Consider the following 21,763-nt stretch of genomic DNA (forward strand, 5'->3'; position numbering starts at 1 on the left):
TTGCAGTGTAGTGTCCCACTACCTCCCCAACGCGGCAGCTTTTTCACACTGCAGTGAAAGGCTTTGATAGGGGAATTGCCAGAGCCTTTCCCTGTCACAAAGAAAGGCTCAGTCAGACAGGAGGTGGCAGGGAAAAGGTTCCAGACGTGGGGAAAGACTCAGGCAGTGGGGAGCTGCTGGAGCCTTTCCCCACTGCCTCTCTTTGCCAGAGTCTTTCACTGCGGCACGGAGCTACGTTTACCCTACACTCTGCTGCAAAGGTAGGCAAGTTCTTAATGTGCTTCTTCAGAGACCTTAACACTAACATACAGGCAAAAAAGTCAACAGGTGAATCTAAGAATAGATACTTTTATAGTTTAAAAAATGTAGAAACTTCAAGTTTAATTTCTAATATTTCTGTTGCTAAAGAAACAGTTAAGTGAAATGAATGAAAAGTAAATGAATGGAATACTGAATGTTGGTCCCAGGCTATTAGACGTTTCCCAGAACTGAAGAAGAGCCCGGTGTAAGCCTGAAAGCTTTTCTCTCTCTCTCGCTCTCTCTCTCACACACACACACACACACACCAAAAGAAGTTGGTCCAATAAAACGTATTACCACACCCACCTTGTCTCTGAAATATTACAGGCAGATTATTCCTGGGGGAATTCTGCGCATTTTATTTGTCAGACCACCACAATATAACTATGTTCCTGCTGACAGCCCCTGGCGGCCAGGGCTCCTGCTGATAGTGGGAGCCCCAGCTGCCCAGGGCTGACAGCAGGCAGGAGTGCTGGGGGGAAGTCACAAATTCTGCAGGAAAAAATAAAATTCTGCAGGGAACATTGATTCTGCGCAAATTCTGCATTGCACAGTGGCACTGAGTTCCAGCAGTAGTAGCAGATGCATTTTGTTATGAATTAGAGAAAACTCTTTGTTTGGACTATATAGCCCTTTGAGTCTCTTCCCCTGTACCTCTCGTAACTTCCAACAGGTTTCCACATCCAGTATTTTTGGATCCTTTGATAGCTGAACTGATATCTGTAAATTCCTTTGAATGTTAAGCCAGTCCTATGCAGGGTAGATTCATTTAAGTCAGCAAATAGGAAATCTTGATTTAAATAATCAGTTTTAATCTAGTTTTGCATATGTACCTTTTAGTTAACGAATGGTTACCAATAAATAAGAATCAATCTTTCAAGCATGTTGGTTTGCAATCAAATATAGCTATTACTAAATTTGGTATTTTTATTTGCTAACCAGGAGGCTATACACTATATCTATGCCTATTTGTTCAAGCAATTACATGGCTTAATCTGCATTCAAATTCTTAGTTTGTACATTTTTATTAGAAAATTTTGAATGATGTATTTCTTATTTACTAGAAGATTAATTTTATTTTTGTTTGGGCCAGGCTCTGTTTGGATGGAAATTCAAATTAATTTACACATGCACAAAGCCCAGCATTTAATTGTTTTTAATTAACGAAATAAAACTACTATAAAAATACATGTGCTGGATACACAAGAAAAACAGTTTATCAAAACAAGTTTTGCATTTAAAACTAACAGATCTGTAATGAATAATAATTATTATTTTGTCTCTAATAATTATATAGCAGTGACTTGACAACCTGTTATTTAAAAACCAACTGGTTTACTAAACAAAGGAAGCATGAGCTACAATTAGGGTATGTCTACACTGCCCATGTTACAGCGCAGCAATGCTGTGACGTGGGCAGTGTAGTTGCGCTTCGTTGCCAGGAGAGAGCTCTCTTGGCAATAAAAATAACCACTCCAAATGAGGAGTGGTAACTTTATCACCAAAAGCGCAGCTCCCGGTGACAAAGCACTGCCTATACTGGCGTTTTTCTGTTGTTTACATTTACAGGAGATACTGCTGAGTGCTTCTTATTTACAATGCCACCTGAACGTGAGAACAGGGTTTCGCATGGCACTTTTGTAGCCTGCGTTGCAAGGTATTTACATGCCAGATATGCTAAACATTCATATGCCTCTTCATGCTTTGGCACCATTCTAGAGGACATGCTTCCATGGTGATGACGCTCGTTAAAAAATAATGTGTTAATTAAATTTGTGACTGAACTCTTTGGGGGAGAATTGTATGTCTCCTGTTCTATTTTACGTGCATTCTGCAATATGTTTCATGTTAGAGCTGTCTCGGATGATGACCCAACACATGTTCGTTTTAAGAACACTTTCACAGCAGATTTGACAAAATGCAAAGAAGGTACCAATGTGAGATTTCTAAGGATAGGTACAGCACTCAACCCAAGGTTTAAGAACGTGCCTTCAAATATCTGAAAGGGATGAAGTGTGGAGCATGCTTTCAGACGTCTTAAAAAAGCAACACTCCCATGCAGAAAACTACAGAACCCAAATCACCAAAAAAGAAAATCAGCCTTCTGCTGGTGGCATCTGACTCAGATGATGAAAATGAACATGCGTCGGTCTGCTCTGCTTTGGATTGTTACCGAGCAGAACCCCATATCAGCATGGATGCATGTCCTCTGGAATGGTGGTTGAAGCATGAAGGGGCATATGAATCTTTAGCACATTTGGCACATAAACACACCTTTACCTTGATATAACGGTGTCATCAGGAGCCAAAAAAATCTTACTGCATTATAGGTGAAACCGCATTATATTGAACTTGCTTTGATCGACCAGAGTGCGCAGCCTCGCCCCCCCCAGAGCACTGCTTTACAATGTTATATCCGAATTCATGTTATATCGGGTCGCGTTATATTAGGGTAAAGCTGTATCTTGCAATGCTGGCTATAACAGTGCCATGCGAATGCCTGTTCTCACTTTCAGGCAACATTGTAAACAAGACGTGGGCAGCATTATCTTCTGCAAATTGTAACTAAACTTGTTTGTCTCAGAGATTGTCTGAAGTAGGATTCAGTGGACTTGTAGGCTCTAAAGTTTTAAATTGTTTTATATTTTTGAATGCAGTTATTTTTGTACATAATTCTACATTTGTAAGCTCAACTTTTACTATAAAGAAATTGCACTACGGTACTTGTATTAGGTGAATTGAAATATACTATTTATTTTGTTTTTTACAGTGCACATATTTGTAATAAAAAATAACTATAAAGTGAGCACTGTACACTGTGTTGTGTTGTAATTGAACTCAATATATTTAAAAATGTAGAAAACATCCAAAAAAATTTTAATAAATGGTATTCTATTAGCTTAACAGTGCAATTATTTTTTTAATTGCTTGACAGCCCTTATATATATATATATAAAAAAAAAATACACACACAACCCTTAACTCCCCACCCCCACAATCCATACATGTATAGATTAAATTTATCACTTTTCTAAAACTTTTATATACACAATTTAAATCCAAATCACTTCCAATGTAAAAAGAATACTTCAGCTATGTGAATGACTGACCTATACATCTATAAAAAGGAGTACTTGTGGCATCTTAGAGGCTAACAAATTTATTTGAGCATAAGCTTTCATGGGCAACAGTCCACTTCATCGGATGCCCACAAAAGCTTATGCTCAAATAAATTTGTTAGCCTCTAAGATGCCACACGTACTCCTGTTCTTTTTGCAGACACAGACTAACACAGCTGCTACTCTGAAACCTATAAATCTGACATTTGAAAGGGTTAGCTGTTTAAGTGATTAAGTTAACTGGATAATTTGAAATAGTTTTGTTTTCACATCCCAAATTCAGAGTTCCAATGTGTATGTAACCCCCAAGGAGATTACCTAGATTCCTGGGACTGTTTGCTGGCAGCTCAGGGATGAGGCACACTGTCCCTGGTAGAGAGGGAGTGCCAAGGCAAACTCAGAGTCTGCCTGGCAACCAATAGGGAGTAAGATGCCCCTCCCAGGGAATTCAGGAAAGAGGAGAAGCCATTTCTGAGTCAATCTGGAGCCAGCCAGGGGAAGGGCAGGACTGGCTGTGTGGGGAGCTAGTAAGTCCCAGGCCTGCATGCAGGGTTTCCCCTGAGAACTGGCCTCTGGGGACCTGTAAGCAAGATCCCTCAGCTGGACTTTTCCTTCTTCACTGATGTTTCCCAGTTTGTAGAGTTTTGCTGGGAAACTCCCCCAGCCAGGCTGAGTTAGCCCTCCAGCTCCCTAGGGGTAGGGTGACCAGACATCCCAATTTTATCAGGACTGTCCCGATATTTGCTTGTTTGTCCCGTATCCTGACCGATGTTTGGTCAGGACACTGGACAAACAAGCACTTTTGCCCTCCACTCCAGAACACAGGAGGAGCCTGGAGGGGCTGTCCCCCCCGCCGCCCCAACTCCACCCCCTTCTTCCCCAGTTGGATCTCCCCCTTGGCCCCGTCTCTTCTCCAAGCACACAGCATTCCTCCTCCCTCCCAGGTTTGCACACAGGCCATGGCCAGGGCCAGAAGTGCAGTGCGGAGGCTGCTCCAGACCTGCAGCCCGCTGGGCAGCACGGTGGGGCCGGGGGCAGTACAGAGTAGGTAGGGCCCGGGTGGGCGGGGATGGAGACACGTGTGGGGTGGACACGCTCCTGCCAGGAGGTGCCGGGCCCAGCTGCCTGGTTCGCCCCCTGCCCGGGTGGATCCCCGAGCTCCCCGTGGCCAGGGTGGGGTTGCAGAGGCAAGTGTCCCAGGCAGGGCAGAGCGGAGCAGCCCCTGCTGCGGGGCCAGACTGAGCGATGCAGCCCAGGAGCGGCTGGGCTGGGAGCTGCAGGAGGGGCCCAGAGTGTGGCTCGGCTGCAGAGCTTGGAGCCCAGGCTGGGCCCAGGAGCAAGGGGATGGGGGAGCTGGGGGTGTATTGGGGGTCAGAGCTGAGAGTTGGGTGGAGACAGGGCTGTGTCACTGCTGCCTGGTGGGGCTGGGGGAGAGCCTCCGGGCTTTTTTTTTTTTGGCTCCGCTGCTGGCTTTTTTTTTTTTGCTCCCTCTCCCCCGGCATCCCAATATTTCATCTTTGTCATCTGGTCACCCTACCTAGGGGATACCAATCACCACACAGTCAGCTCTGCTCTGCCTGCTAGTTCAGGGCTGCTGCCTGCTGTGTGTGTGTCTGGACTCTGGGTTAGGAGACTACAGTTTCGATTTTAGTACAGTTGTGTAATCTGCACCTTGAGCCCTGCACCCCTTTGTGGTGAGGGGAAATCCTGTGACCAAAGCAGCCTGATTCCCACCTGAAGAGGATCCCTGCCAGCAGAGATCAGCCCCTCTGCAGTGACCGAGGAGTCCAGAGCCATCTCTGAACCTGAGGATCATTCATGGAGTTTGTGAGTGCACCATCTTTTAGTCAGTCAGCCAGGGAAATTGTTTTGGAGATTCTCTGCTCTCTGAGCTGTGTCCTTAAGCCAGGGAGCAAGGGTTTGAGGATTTTATAACCTGCGGCATATTAAACCTATGGAGGGATTTACCACCTTCTCCCACTTGTGAGTCCTTTGGGCTAAACTGAACCCTGTCAGCCACACTGCTAGACCACTGTGGAGAACAATTTTGTGGTCACAGGTCATCAGGGGCCTCAACAAAGTACGCACACCAACAGGACACTAACCTTACATTTGCTACATCAAGTCATGTGACTGGGGAGGTCACAGGTATTAGCAGCGTGGGCACCAGTGAAGCTAACAATAGCGTTTTACCCTGTTATATTTGTCTCTTGTGTAATATAATTATTGTGTTACAATATATTGTATGTGTTTGTGTTATTTCTTGGAAGTCTCCAACTATCTGGCAAGTAAGTAGGATTACCCTGTGTAGAATTTTCCTCCCAAGTTGCCCTGGTGACCCTGCCAGGAAGGAGCGAGGAGGATGGAGGCACCGCCAAATAATTTCATAGGAAAAAATAAAGAAGATACACCCTGATGAGTGGATCCAGAAGAACCCAGACCTGTTCATCAACACCTGTAAGCAGATTGGCATTAAAGAAGGTAACCCGGTGGAGAGGAGGTGCTACATGTAGATTTATAAAACAAAGTTTGTATACAGCAGTTAGTCCCGTCTCACATTTAACATGACCATTTGAAGAGCTGGCCCTTCTCCAGAGTGGATGAGTTTTATGTGGCTAGCTTGACAACTTGTGAAATCAAATGGATTGCTTGATACTACAGTGACTTCTGTGGCAACTGAAGTACCCCGTATATTTGCAGCTGTCATTATGTGAGTCACATAGTTCTTACTCACCATTCCACTTGCGTTGTAGCAGATGAGGATCATGCAAAAAACATTGAGGTTTTCTTCATGTGTTTTAATTTTTACAAGCCTTAGACTGTAATCCTGCAAGTCACTCTATATAAACAGACCCTGAACCTGTGTAAAAGTGGGGTCTGTCTATGTTACAGGATTGAAGCCTATATCTACCTCCACCCTCAAAAGTAATGACTTGAGGTCCCAGATATGATGCTGAGGCCATATGATATTCCAGAAGGGCCCAATAAAGTCAGAGATAGTTTGAGGATATGGAGATGGAAGGAGGAAATTACACACATGCCAGCAAAATCTCATGAGGAAAAGTATACTCACACAATCTTCTGTCAAAACCAATTTACTAGTAAAAAACAGAAACAGTCAGAGTGGGAGGGGGGAAGCAGAGTAACTCCACTGACTTTAAAGCAGCTTAAATCCATTTAATGAGACTACAGAATCTGACTCAGTCTTTTTCCAAAGAAAGAAAACAGATTTTCTACTTTTAATTCTTCAAAAATGGAACACCTGCCTTGTAGAAAATAATAAGGTACACAGGTGACCCAAAATACTTACAAATAAAGCTGCACAGTTAGCTATCAACTGCCTCACTTATCAACAGTCAATGCCATGTGTGACAGGATGAACATACACAGGCATTGCAATTTAGCATGCTCCATTATAGTGAGACTAGCAAAATGGAACAAATTCCTAGGGCAAATCTAGAGCTAGGAATTCCTGAAGCATGAATCTGCAGTGGGAGAATTTCACTCAGTTGAGGATTCATAAAATTCTCAAATGAATCAGATTTTGAAATGTTCTGTGATACAGTTAATATTTTCTTCCCACATGCATTTTATAAATGTAGTTACTTAAAAACAAAACAGAAGCAAAAATCTTCCTTCATCACATTTTCCAAGTCTTGTTCTCACTTTTGTGATGCTCTCTGAATAAGCAGTTACGAGTGCACATTTTCTCTAAAACCTGGACAGAATGTGTAGAATGTAAAGTAGGATTGGTGTGAAAAGATGGATCTCCTACCCTGCAGATGATCCACTTAGGGAAAACCTTCCAAGTGTTTCTGTGTTAACACAATAAAGATATTTAGATAAACCAATTCCCTTTCCCCTTATTGAATATATTTAGTATGTGGTACTACTTGCAAAATTCATAAAATAAATTAGAATTTACAACCCTAGTTTTATGAAGATTTTTGATCTATACTTGTATTTACAAAAGTCTCTGGGGACATCCAATTTTAAATTCTAATATCAATAACATTACATCCCCAAGACACACTTTTCTTTTGTTTTCAAAGAAGAAATTATGCCTTTGAATATACACACACACACAAAACCCACTCCCAGTAGAGACTCAAAGACAGATCAGAATTTGGCCTTTCAGAATTTGGCCAGTTAAGGCACTGATCCTTCAAATCACTCTGTGCACACAGCCCTACAGTGGTACTCCATTTGGATGCAGGGATATGGGAGCAGTTTGCAGAATCGAGACCTAATTGATTTTGGTGCTAGTCATTAAAAAAAGATGACAGAGTGAAGAATGGAGAGTTCTGTTTATCTACAAATACTACATGTGCAGCTACAGTGCAAACTTCTTCTCAACAGATCTTCAGTGTATCTTAACCCTGACCTGAAGGGACTATTTCTAGAGATGAGAAAGTACTCCAATCTGTGAGCCCATTCTCATTGCTGACAAGATGTCCAATACAGATGCCAATTAGCAGTTAATTGTTTTTGGCAGGAGTTGTGATGCCAAAGGTTTCTTTTTTGCTTAAAGAAGGAGAATCCTAGCCACAAGAGCACTACCACTAGCCTATATTTAACATAAAGCTACATTCAAGTGTCAAGATGATTATTTAATACCACAAATTCAGAGTAAGTCACCATGTTATCCTTTATTCACCCAAGCAGGTTTTGCTTGGTTCTCGGAAGGGCATGCAGTTACTCTTATCCTACATGAGCTGTTCCCAGTGTTAAAATTCAGTAATTCGCAGTAAGGGCAGAGGTAGAGTCATCCAATGGTACTGAGAAGAAAATACTCAGTGGTTAGAGTGGGAGCCTGGGACTCCAATGCCTAGGACTCCTTCAAAAGCTCAATTCTTTGCCCACTACAGACTTCCTGTGTGATCCTGGACAGTCATTCAGCTTTTCTGTTTCTTCTGTAAAAATGAAAATAGTACTTCCCTATCTCACTGGGGTGCTGGAGGAATTTAGACATAGACTGTGAGGTGCTCAGATCGAATGTGGTGGTGGCCATACCAGTGACTAGAGAGAGATCTTCTCCTGATTAAACAGTTTGGCAAATGTGCACCATTTGATGTAATCACAAGGCAAGAGACTCATAGAATCAATTAAAAAATTACAAAAAGAAATTGTTCTTCATGTGTACATGGAAGTAGCCATAGATTAAAAAGAGGAAGGAATGGCTCAGCAATATCTAAAGGGTAAGTGTGAACTCCATCAAAGACAGAGAAATCCATCTTTTCTAAAAATAGCATAGACTGAGGGCTTGGCTACAATGTCAATGTGCGGCAAGCCAGGGACACTGCCACAGCACAGTGAAAGTCCCATTGCACCACAGCAATGCTCACAGAGGACACTACTGCACAGCAAGCTAGTGAGCTGTAGAGTCACATTGTGGCTTGCCGCATAGTAAGTCACTGTGTAAACAAACCCTGAGAATACTGCGGTGAAAACTGGGCATTTGGAAGGGAAGTGACCCAACAGAGGCTCTCTCTCTCTCCCCTCCATTCTCTGTATAACTTTATTAATGAAAGTTTGATTATTTCTGAGCTGTAACATATACAGTAAAAGCAGTTTTATCCGGCATGTTGGACGAATGGAGGGTGCTAGTAAACAAAAAATGCCGGTTAACCAAAAAGAAGAGACTTTGGGTGCAGGAGGGGTGTGGGGCTCGGGCTCTGCAAGGGAGTTTGGGTGTGAGAGGGGGCTCAGGGCAGTGGGTTGGGTGCCAGATCTGGGGGGCGCTCACCTTGGGCGGCTCCCCACAAGCGGCGACCTGTCCCAGCTCGTAGGCAGAGGCATGGCAGACAGCTCTGCACACTGCCTCCACCTGCAAGCGCTGCCCTCACAGCTCCCATTGGCTGTGTTTCCCAACCAATGCGAGCTGTAGAGCTAGCACTCGGGGTGGGAGCAGCGCACAGAGCCACCTGCTGCGCCTCCACCTAGGAGAAGCTGGGACAGGCTGGCGCTTGTGGGGAGCTGCCCAAGGTGAGTGCCCTCTGGATACGGCACCCCACAGTCCCTCCTGCGCCCCAACCTGCTACTCTGAGCCCCCTCTTGCACCTTAACTCCCTCCCAGAGCCCACGCTCCACACCCCCTCCTGCACCCCAACCCCCTAACAGCCCCACACCAACCTGACTATAAACCAGAATTTCAATGAAGATCAGAAATGCTGGTTTATAAAGCTTTCCGAATGGTGAAGTGCTGGATAAAACAGCTTCTACTGTGCATACATTGAGGGTTGCAGATAAGGCTAGTGTTTCCAGTCTTACTGTGAGGCCTTGCCTTCATGGCCAATAAAAGCATGTTCCTACCTCGAGTTAAGAGCACACCTTTTTTCCTTCAGTGAAGACAAGAACCGAGTATTCTTATTTTTGTGGGTTTAAACCAGAATCCAAGGCCTTGTCTGACTAGGGGTGGTATGTAGGGTACGTGAACCTACATGCCAGTGAAAAGCAGGCTGCATCCACACTGCGGTGTGTAGCTACACACGACAGTGAAAGGTTCTGGCATGGTGGAGGAAATGGGGAAAGGCTCTGGCAGTGCCTTTTCCTGTGGTGGAGAAAAAAAACCAGCAGCTCCCTGTGACAGGGAAAACATCCAGCACTGGGGGAGGCAGCAGGACACTACACTGCTGAAAATAGCAGTGTAGATGGGGCAGATACTACTTGGCTGTGTAGAGTGCAGTGTAGGATATATCCTAAGGCTCTGATGTACTTTTACTCACTTAACCAGTGCTTCACTGTATACACTGCTATGTATATCTATGCTAGATGGGGTGCAGTGCAAGCACACTACATGCCGCTATAAGCATAGACATAGCCTGAGGGGTCTGTGAGGGTGGGCAAAGCACTGTAAAAGGCATGGTCAGAAACAAACAGGTCATTCATCCAGTTTGAACCTGAAAGTCTTCCTTTTGGATGGTTTGTACACTGGCCAGTACTGAGACAAAAGCAAATGTGGTTTTATCCAGTACTGGACAAAGTGAGGGTACCATTTTGAAAAACGCACCACTCCACCACCCCCAGTCTGAGCTGCACACAAGGTCACATCAGAGGTGGGGGGACAGAGCAATGTTCTCTTAAAAATGACATCCTGTGTGCAGTGTGATCTTGCATGCACATACGTGCGGGGTCACACCAGCAGGATGGGCTCACACCATTTCTGAACCTATTGGAATGTCCGATATTCGGGAGATGTGTGAATGGCCACTCTACTAGGAAATGGGGTGTCTCAGGCTACTGCAGGTAAGGTGGGGGTATAGGGGCCAGGGAGAGGGCCTGTGGGTTTGTAGGATGGCCTATGGGGGGGCTTCGAGCACTGCTGTAAAATACATATCAATGACAGTGTGCAGGGAGCAGACGGGTGTAATGTGCTGTGTGTGGGCTGAGAGCAGTCGGTGCTATGAGAGTGTGGCAGAGCAGGTGGGAGCATAATGGGGTAGGGTAGGGTAAGTAAGCGCGGGGCTGGAGGAACGTGGCAGATGGCGAGTGCAGGGTACAGAATGGCACATGGTTGGCATGCAATGGAGGAGCACCTAGTGCTGTGGGAGGAGGCCCTGGCAAGGCGGATGAGAGCCACTGGTGGTGGGGGTGGCGTGTAGGGGGAAATGTTGGAGCCACCCTAATCTCTGTCAATAATCACCCTGCTGCACCCCATGTGACCACGCGCCTTCCCTCCCTCCGGCCGCTGCCCCCAGCCCGGCCACCTGGGGCAACAAGCAGCTCCAGCAGAGCGCCCCGCTCGCCGCCGGCCCCCCAGCGGGGTGGGGGGAGGCTGAACGTTCCAGAGCCCGGCAGGGTTCTAGAACGCTGGAGGGCAGCCCGGCGTTCTCGAATGCTAGGAGAAGGCGGCCCCCCGGGCCCAGCGCGCGCGCGCTCGCTCACCTTCCCGTCCGGGCCGAAGGGGCAGGACTTAGTCTCTTCCCCGCCTGGGCAGGGCGCGGGGTCTCGCTGGGTCTCCGCGGCCTCGCTTGGGCTCGAGGAGGCGGCGGCGGCGGCGGCTCCGTGGAGCTGGTAGTCCGGGTAGGGGTTGCTGAACGCCCGCTCTTCCATCTCCGCCTCGCCCCCCAGCTGCAGCTTCAGTCGCTTGGACATGCTCTCTCCCATGGCAGCCTGCCCCCGGCCCGCCCCCTGCTGCACGGCGAGCCGCCAGGGACACGCGCCCGCCCGGAGAGCAGCAACGAGCTCCCTGCTGCAGCGCTAGCACCACGCCAAGGGCTGGGCAAAAGCTGACACTAGCGCCGGGGAAAACGCGCCCTGCCTTGATAACAATGCGGTGTGGGGCACAGCTGGAAGGTATCAGGGTAGCTGTGCCCCTGCTCCCACTTCTGAGAAGCAGAAAATACCAACTTTAAAAATAAGGAAGCGGGCTGCCGCCTGCCATAGAACGGGGCTGGGAGAAGAGGCGCGCCACGCCCCGCTGAACATTAAGACATGATGGGCAGTTTCCTCCCCTTTTTGCACGAAACAGCACGATGGCAAGGAAGCAAGGGCAGGCACTGTAAAACAATCGCCCGCCCATCAGTCGTTGCCCGGACAGCTGGCCACCTCTTCTGAGAGAGAGCCACTTTAAATCCACTGAGCCTTGATTGCATCTCCAAAAAACGCATCGGTGTTCTTCATTTTCTCCCCTTCTGCTCCCCAACCTGTCCGAAAAATAAATCAGGCTGTTGCTGCGCACAACACCCAAGGCTGCAAATCTGAGCTATTTCCTGCTGCCTCTGTCTCTCTGCAGTAGGGAGAAATTCTGTTCCAAATTATTTCACATAATAACCAGAACCACCGAGGGGAAAGAAAATCCAAAGTATAGGCAATAAATGATCAATTCCTTCCCCAGTGTCATCCGAACCCTCCAGCTTGCTGCAACCATCAGGAGAGAATGAGAAAAACCCTACAGAACTAATCCCTGACCCCGATAAACATGCACGTAAATGGGAAAGGCTCTACCCTTCCTTTGCTCAATGCATTGATATTCAGCTTTCATTCATAGCCCATCCACCAAAATGATGACAGCAGCAGCCTTTCTCCAGTCCACAGTCACAAATCCACGCCTATCTAATCAATGTTATAAACATAACAAAGAACTCTTCCTGGCCGGAGGGGGATGAGGAAAAGCAGCTAATCATCTGCCCCCTCAGTTTGTAATTTCCACCTTGCAGTTTATTCTTCCTGTGCTGCTGTGAAATTTGTGTCCCCCTTGCCTCGGATAAAGAAAGAATACATTTTGCATGACAAGATCAGGGGTGAGAGCTGCCTGCACCCTTAACTATTTCCAACAGTCAGTTGAGCTGCCACCTTTCACCAGGCTGTCACACGCCCAAACCAAAAAAGAAGAAAGCACCTACAGCATCTACACATATGTGAAACAGTCATACATGTATGAACAGATGGTGGTGCTGGTATTTGCCTAGTTCACTGAATGCTTCTTAGTTTAATAGTCTTGGCTGAGCATTTTTGCCTACTCCAATCTCCATTTTTTGTTCCTCTTGGCTCACTGTTTAGTTTCACATATATGTTTCTTTTTTATAGACAGGCAGCAGCCCATAACAGGTTTCAGATAATATATTCTGGTTTGTTTATTTATTATATTCAAACTGTTACAGCTTTGTGTGGAAAAAGAGACTGCCTGCCAAATCCCAGTTGCTTAGTATTGGAAATGGAAAACAGATATCTTGGAGACAGTGTGTCAGCTTAACTGTATAAAATAGTGCAGATCAGCAAGATTCTACTTGTGTGTGAATATATTTATGCACATATACAGATTCTATAACTTCAACACTTTTAAGTTATGATAAGGTTTCCTATTGTGAATAACTGATTGAATTTTGCAAATGAGCAATTAATGGCTTGACCCTGCAAGGTGAAGTGTGCCCTCAAATCCCACTGAAGTACATGGAAGATTAGTACACTCAGCACTTCTGAAGAGGAGTTCACCACCTCAGAGGTTTAACCGAAAAGCCCTGGTATACTTAAACATGTGACTAAATCAGTACCAATTCAGGCAAGCACTTAAGTACATGCTTAAAATAAAGAGGTGTAAATGAATAAACAACAAAAATTAAGAGTGCATCACAAAATGTATTCTATATTTATTTTGACATTGTTGATTTTATAACACTTCATAATATTCAAATATGAATTATTTATGTTGTGATATTCCCAAGGGATCCGAATCATGGATCGGGGCCTCACTCTGGTGGGCACTGAACAAATACATTACAGAAAGACAGTCCTTGCCTTGGAGAGCTTACACTCTAAGTAAAGGTACTGTAGAAAATCTTGTAAAAATGTGGACATCTAGCTCTCATAACAGCAGTCTCCTATTAAATATTTACTAATAAGTGGATAAACCACCAGTTTTGGTAGTAATTACGAAGTATGCAGTTTATCAAGGTTCTAATCCATGACCCCAATCCTGCATAGACTTACTGCCTTCAATGGGAATATTCAGAGCGCAGAAAATTAAGAATGAATGTAAGTCTATTCTGGGTAGGGGTGCTAGTTTGTATGTATGTGCACACATACACATGCATGTGTAACACCAATAGACCCTGTTCATCTGCGTACAGGACTGAACCTAGGACCTCTGCAGCTTAGTGTGTGAGCCTCTACTGCACGAGCTAAAAAGTTAGCTGGCTCTTAAGTAAGCATAGGTGCTGCAACTAGGGGATATGCCGCACCCCCTGGCTTGAAGTGGTTTCCATCATATACAGGTTCTCAGTGCCCCCACTATAGAAATTATTCCAGCATCCCTGTAATTTAAGGCTGTAGCAGATTCACCAATCTCTAGCTAAGCTAGGTGCCACTAGAGGGGAACAGAGTGCCACACCAAGCAGGCATAGGTTACACATGCACATATCTATGTATAGATAGGTATGTTTGTGCACACAGCCATTATCTTGTGGTATAATATAGATTTTAGAAAACATTTTTCCCTTTATTTTTTAAGAGTGGAATTTATGACAAAGTGGAATTAAACCTATTGTGTGGGTCATAAGAAAATAACATCTGTTACCACATACAATCTCTGGAAAAGAAACAGCCATCAAAATCTGTAAGTTATACAATTGAATATGCTTATCTATGTTCAAAGAACAAAATCTGGACCAAAGAACTAGTCTTGTTTACAGAAAGGCTTGTTTTTTCATTTATTTCGCAAGTGTTATATAACAAAGGTCTGAACTATTTCAAATCTTATCATAGTAGCTTGAGTAGGTTAAAACACCTTTGCACATGCACAGTGCCCTTGGAAATGTATTCAACACCTGCTAGTGTGGAAACCCATTTTTTAAAATCTGAATTTTCTTTTAATACAAAAAGTGATTTTTCTCACGCACTTTCTCTTGCCGTCACTGTTGTATCTGTGCATTCTGGGACTTCTGAAGCACTTTTCCCATAATCCTCACTGCTCTTGTTGGAAATAGTATTGGCGGTAATTCTTAAATCTGAGGCAGTACATTTGTACAGCTTTCGTGCTTGCAACTTCCTGTCCACACTGGGGAGAAATCATTCTACAGTGCACCAGATCAGCCTCAGCTGAGCTAAAGACTTATTTTCTGCTATCAGCTGATACAACCAATGTTTGTAAAACACTTGGGACAACTGTTGGCAAGGTATTATAGACTAAAAATGTTGCAAGCGGAAGGTTTTCTTTGCATTCCAGTGGTTTCTTGCAGCATTTTTCATGTCATGTTGACAGAGACTGTGAGGAAATAGCAACTCTCTCCTTCCTCCTTTCTTTTGTACCCAGACAGCTGGATATACTTTGAAAGTTTTTAAAACATTCTTCAGTTGACAATTTTTCTTTTTACACTAATAGGAAAAGTAGACACAAAACATACCTGAATATTCTCCCTTTGATGCCAGTGCACACAATTTCTGCAGCATTAATGAATGTTATGGATAAAGGGGGAGGGACAATATGGATCCCATTTTTTTCCTCATTGGACAGGGGAAGGGAGTTGTTCCCAAAACAAGCACCTAACTTAGATCACAGTCCTGGGCTTTCCATGCATCTTGTCTCTTCTGTGTCTGTCTTTTAGATTGTAAGCTCTTCACAGCAGGGATGTCTTTATGTTTTATATAATGCAGAGCAAATAATAAATAGTGATAATGGGTCATTTCATGTCATTTAAAAAAAAATCAGAACTCCCCACTGTATTTTGCTTAGAAATTAGTTACATAACATAACTCAATAAAGAGTTCATCTAAAAAAAGAAAAATCGATGGGATGATATGGGCTAATCATCTTCTGATCATTTTTGCCAAATGATTACTACATAAAGTCTTCACAGGTCCTTCCTCTAGCCTCGCACCTACTACTTTTGTTTTTGTCTTCCTTGCTGCATTGCCTGATCTAGCTTTTTAGGGAACGTGCCATGTCCTTTCAAAATGTATAATAAAGTGTCTTGTTTGTTTTGGATAATGTATAAATAATAATAGTAAATTAATAAATCCGTAATGACACTATAGTTTCCCATATATTTTGCTTGTTGATCCCATCATGTTTAACATATGGTCATAACTGACAGGGATGGAAAGAGCCTTTTGCATCATACAGTTCACCCCACGGGCTAGTACACAATTGTGCTCAGTGTTAAACCCACGAGTGTTTCATCATATTGAAATCTGATGTGGTTTTTGTAATCAGTATGAACAATCATTAAGAGCCTCCCAAAGCACCGGCAGCAATGTTTCTGTTTTAATTATTCCTTCACTAGTAGTTTTCATTCTTGCTGCTCCATATTTTCTCCAGGTCTTTGTGTGACACCATCTGACATATACAAGCAACAAACCTCTCTGTGTTTTCTTCAGCAGGGACAGGATGATGGGTATGTGGGCATCAGCATCTGAAGTAAATTGCTTTGCAAATTCTGGGAAACTAAAGATGAGATTAATGTCTGCTCCTGCATAACTCTAAATATAGCTTTGATGAGCTTCATTTGACAGCAGTTGGCAGTGGTCAGGGGGCTGGGGGTGGGGAGTTAGACCCCCTCCCCCTCAGCTTCAGAGTCACTGACTTTAATTATGTTGACCCCTCCACCCGACTTGTGAAGAGAAGTCTGTATTTTTATGATCTTTACCAGCTCAGTGCGGTACTTCAAAGCAACATGGTTGCAGGAACAAATACCACTGCATGATTCAGGCATTATTCCTTCATGGATTGTATTCACTGAAGGACATGTGATTCATCAGTAGCTGGAATGCATGGACGGCAGGTATAATAAACCTCCCCTAACCCAGGCCCTGGCCCCATCCTCTCCCCCAAGCTAGCAGGAGCTCAGCTCCAACTGGAGGCCAGCAGGCAGCTGGGGCCAGCAGGTGACCTGACGATGGGAACGGCGAGCAGGCAGGCACTGAGGCTGGCAGGGAGGTGAGCTGGCCCTGAGGCTGGCAGGTGGCCCAGGGCTGTTCAGCTGGGGCTCCTCCGGCAGCAAGCAGGAGGGGCTCTAGGGGCTCCAGCGGATGGGACGGAGAGGGTGGAGAGGAGTGAGTGGGGGACGAGGCAGGGAGGGACCCTACTCATATGACACTACTCCTAGCTAGAATACCTGTCTAATATTTCTCAACCTCATTGACTCTCCACCTGTACTGATACTTTAATTCATGTGAAAACATCTCTCTTTTCCCTTGTCTGAACTTCTACCTCTGATATCATCTAATATTTGAAAGAAATTTAGGGATACAGTTTGTCTGAAAACCATCATACCAAAATAGGGCCTGAAGACAATGAGACTACTCATGGTAGTAAGCATCTGTGCTCTGTAGTAAGTGTTTGAAGAATCAGGTCCTACATTTTCATTGTATTGTAGACTTTGGACCAAATCTTTGGTCAGACTTTGGTACAGACTTTGGACCAAATCCAGCCCTTTGTAAGTGGACTCAGCTTCAGTTGGTGTTGAATCCACTTATGCAAGAGTGAATCTGGTTAATATAATATACCATGTTGTATTTTCATAAACGGCACACTTCTTTGGCTGCTATGAGTAATTGGTTTCTATTATTGTTCGATCTCACTACTTGAGAGCTTGTATGTCTCACTGTATGGCTTGTAAATCACTGTGATATTCAATCACTGTATAGCTGCTTTTAATAACAATTCCATTTAACATGCTGTTGCTTGGGAACCTAGAATTCTTTTTTCCACATCTTTGAACTAAGAGAGAGCAGTGTCATCAAATGCTGGCACTGTATTGCTTTGTTTTGATGAGTGTACACTAATATGAAATGATAAGACTGAGCAAAAGTTGTTGAACTTCTGTCTATTTTTAAAGAATAAATGTTTGTCATAGTCACCCATTTCATCTCCTTGTCATCTTACCCTTAATGTTTCTTGATTTCACATCCAGAGGAATACAATTAATAATGCAGTCATCTGAAGATACCCTCAAATATTCTCCTGGTGTCTTGTTAATTGTATCTATGTTGAAAATGAAACAATTACTCAATGTTATTAAACATGACCACTTGACAATCATTAGTTTAGCACTATATTTTTCAGGAGGGTTATTTCCAGCCACATCAAGTTTTGTAAGGAAGTTGAAAGTACAAATCAACTATTAGAAGATAAATATCACACTCAATGCCATATAGCTGGTGGAAAAGGCAGTCTTTTATATATTTATGCACATCTATTTACTGCACAATATTTAAAATAGAGGTTTTCAAACTTCATTGCCCCGCGATCCCCTTCTGACAACAAAAATTATTACATGACCCCAGGAGGGAGGACTGAAACCTGAGCCTGCCTGAGCCCCATCGCCTCAGGTGGGGGGGCCAAAGCCCGAGTGCAGGGACTGCCAAAGCCAAAACCCAAGGGCTTCAGCCCCAGGCAGGGGGCCTGTAATCTGAGCCCTGTTGCCCAGGGCTGAAGCCCTCGGGCTTCAGCTTTGTCCCTGGGCAGTGAGGCTCAGGGTTCAGCCCCGGACTTCAGTAAGTCTAAGCCAGCCCTGACGACTCCATTAAAATGGCCCACTTTGGGGTCCCGACTCACAGTTTGAGAACCACTGATCTAAAACAAGCTCAGAATTACAGAGGTGTTTTCTGTATGTCAAGAATCTGCCCGTGAGTAGGGCTTTCAAACTTCTGCTGTTACCTCATGGGTTCCATTTTTGCATTTTTTCTTCCATCTCTTGAATCTTCTTGCATATGCTCAACTTTCCTCAGGTGCCATGTGATCACGATTCATCATCAAATTTGGTCTGCTGGTTGGATCATCAGCTTCCCCAGGCTGGGTACTGACAGGGAGTGTGACATGAATGCTGACCCATGCCCCCTATCCCTTGAATGAAATAATATTAATGTGGCCTAAGAACCAACCTCAACCACTGCCTTGAGTTAGGGATAGCAATAAGACAGTCATCAGAAATAATAGGCTTGATCCTGGGAGGCACAGAACATTCTTAACTCCCATATACTTTGATGGGAGTTGAGTGTCCTCTGCGTTTTGTAAGAGGTGCTCCCCACCTTACAGAATTGTGCCCAACATTCAGTCACTTTTTCTCACACAGGAACAGAGTGTGGGATGAGACAGAAGAGTTTTTAATATGATAGACAAGCAAAATGTAAGCAGTCTTAAGCAAAGAAGTTTAACATGATTTGCAAGCAAAGGAAGCAGTAGGATGAGAGAGAGAGACAGAAAGAACACATTGTGAAGGAAAATGGGGACGATCAGTACTGGGAACAGTTGAGGGAGGATGAAAAGATGTGGGGGAGGGAAGGAACCAGTGGAGATCAAAGGGCCATCCTGTTCCTATTCAAGATGGTGAGAAAACTGTCACTGATTTAATTGATTCAAGATCAAGAAAGTCTATGAAAGAAATGCTTACCTCTCTTGATGAAGGTGAAAGTGCATAGCAGGGCTCTGCAGATAACAGGTTTGGCACTGAGGATGAAATAGACTGATAGGTCACATGTTTAATTAGAAATCTGTATCAGGAAAGGGACAACTTGCACTCTGCAAGTGGCTAAGGTAAACCAAAAGCTAAACTTCCTTGTACATCTGAATTGATTACTGCTATTATGGGGATTGCATGTATTGTGACTGAAAACAATAAATAAATTTTCTACCACATGTTATGGACTTGTCTCTGCAACATGCCGAGTGCCTCTTTCAATGGGACTTGCAGTTTCATGAATCTTGACAAGAAATGAGATTGCTGCATCTTGCTGAGACACTTGGCAGGATCACACACATAGCGTTTACACTGCTTACCTCATTTTACCTGGTATTTGTAATTCACAATAGAACCTCATTCATTCCCATGAATAGAAATGCATTGTACAGTAGCTTATTCTGAGAATTAACACATGCACATTTCATTCCTCACTAGTTGTCTGATGCTCTAGTCGTTATTCACATGAGAAGAGGCTGCATGACTAGGTGTTTAAAGCCAAATCTTCGTAGAACCCAGCATAAGCAGCTGGTCTGGGCCCTGCAAAAAGACACAGGGGGAAAGTGGTGAGAGGAAAGACATCTTCCTTCCCAATCCTGCCAGGAGCCACTCTGCAGAATATTCTTCAGCCTTACGGAAAAAGTATTCTTGCTTGCCCCTAACACAGCCCTAGTAGGGGAGGAGGATTACAGGATCCATAGACGAGACACCAGTCTCCTGGCCTAATTATGCAAAGCCCCCACCTGCCCTTGCCCTGTGGGAGCCATCTAGTGGGTGCATGCTTTACATCATCACCCCAAATCAGCCCTCTCCCTTCTGCATGGGATCTGCTGCCTAAGGATGGGAGGATATTTATGACAGTAGAAGTTGGGGTGGGATTTTTCTTTTAGTGATTGCAATTCATAATGACATTCTTAACGGCATGAATGATTTTTTGGATCTTCCCAAATCTTGTTTTCTGATTGCTTCTAATAATCCTTCTTGTAATTACAGTTACATGTGCACATGGACACAGTCATACACCCCCACACTTTTACTTTTCCAGAAGAACAGTCATCCTGAATTAGAGGAGACAAGTTGGCAATTTGAATGGTTTTAGTGTGGACTGATCTCCATGGTGACATCTCCTTATTGCATTTAAAAAAAATCTAATCTTATTAAAGGATCTGTATGTATGGTGTTTATTCAGGGATGGAGAACAAACTTTAAAACCCACTTTAAATGCTGGCACTGGAACAACAAGCCAAGCTCTTGTTGGTGACAGCTAATGCAGTGTGAAGTAGAAAAAAGATGTATATAAAAAACTTTCATTTTATAACTGGGAGTGAAATTTCTGTTTGAAGTGAATTCCCTGTTCAGATAGCTTCCTGATTGATGTTTTATTCCTTTTTCCTGGTATTTGACTTGTACAAATACTTCAATCATTCTGAATTAAACTCCCAGGTCTGAACAACGAAGGAGAAAACACACAACAGAAATGTAAAAGCAGTGCTCTGCTGGAAGCCATTTAAACTATGTCAGTTTGACATAAAATAAAATATTAATAACAGAGTTGAAATAGTGTTCCTAAACCATATAGGGTTAGACAATATCAGTATGAACAGGGTAGCTATGCATTATACACCTGGTTCTGCTGAAGGGCTAATACAGGCTCTAAGAACACATACTATAGTTCAAAAGTTTATACACTGGGACACTAACAACAAATATTCCTCTTATATTAAAGAATTTGGGCCAAATCACTGCTAAGGTAACTCCACTGATTTGGATTCCCTTATGTATGAAGTCAAGTCAATAACTCCCACATTAAAAGATCATTCATATTTATGCCATAGTTTCCACTAGGGGAAACCAGGTTCACCCTCTACCATACGTTAAAAACTATAAATATACTAATATAAAACTGCTGTCTTTAGCAAATCAAATCCTGTTTTAGTTGTACCTGCAGAGGACAAATGGATCAGAATAACTTTTCTGTGTGTACTGCAATTCCATCTCCTTGTTATATCAGTGCTAGCATCATTGCACATTTCAGAAGTAATGTAAACCTTTTTTAATGGTAAGGGCCTGACCCAATTTCTAAGAAATTCTCCCATTGATTTCAATGGAAGTTGGAGCAGGCCCTGAACTTGCAACTGAGCACTTCAGCTGTGTTCAAAAGTAAATAAAACTGTATCCAGTGTGACTCAGATGTGTTAGCTTTCAACATTCATTCTTAACTTATTAACCAGGATGCAGATTATAAAGTTTTCCAAAGCTGCAGTGTACTTAGGTTTGCCAACTTTCTATTGTCAGAAAACCGAACACCCTTTCCCTGCCTCCTGCCCTGCTCCTTTCCCTGCTCACTGCATCCCCCACCCTCACTCACTCACTCACTCATTTTCACCAGCCTGGGGAAGGGGGTTAGGATGTGGGGTAGGGGGTGGCAGTGAAGGCTCCAGCTATGTGTAT

General features: G+C 43.9%; 2 protein-coding genes across 4 annotated transcripts in view; both read right to left on the bottom strand.

Annotated features, from left to right (window-relative positions):
* The window catches only part of LANCL2 (LanC like glutathione S-transferase 2), a 55,694-nt gene extending 43,547 nt beyond the window's left edge, over window positions 1-12,147 (bottom strand). For all 3 annotated transcript variants that reach the window (XR_012655249.1, XR_012655248.1, XM_032793481.2), the window contains exon 1: window positions 11,304-12,147. Coding sequence is in view for 1 of the 3 variants with exons in the window: in XM_032793481.2 (XP_032649372.1) it covers window positions 11,304-11,525 (222 nt within the window). In the remaining 2 variants the exon portion in view is untranslated. The remainder of the gene's footprint in view (window positions 1-11,303) is intronic.
* The window catches only part of EGFR (epidermal growth factor receptor), a 516,130-nt gene that overhangs the window by 191,863 nt on the left and 302,504 nt on the right, over window positions 1-21,763 (bottom strand). The window lies entirely within an intron of this gene.

The sequence above is a fragment of the Chelonoidis abingdonii genome, chromosome 2 (assembly GCF_003597395.2).
Source record: "Chelonoidis abingdonii isolate Lonesome George chromosome 2, CheloAbing_2.0, whole genome shotgun sequence".
NCBI lineage: Eukaryota > Metazoa > Chordata > Testudines > Testudinidae > Chelonoidis > Chelonoidis abingdonii.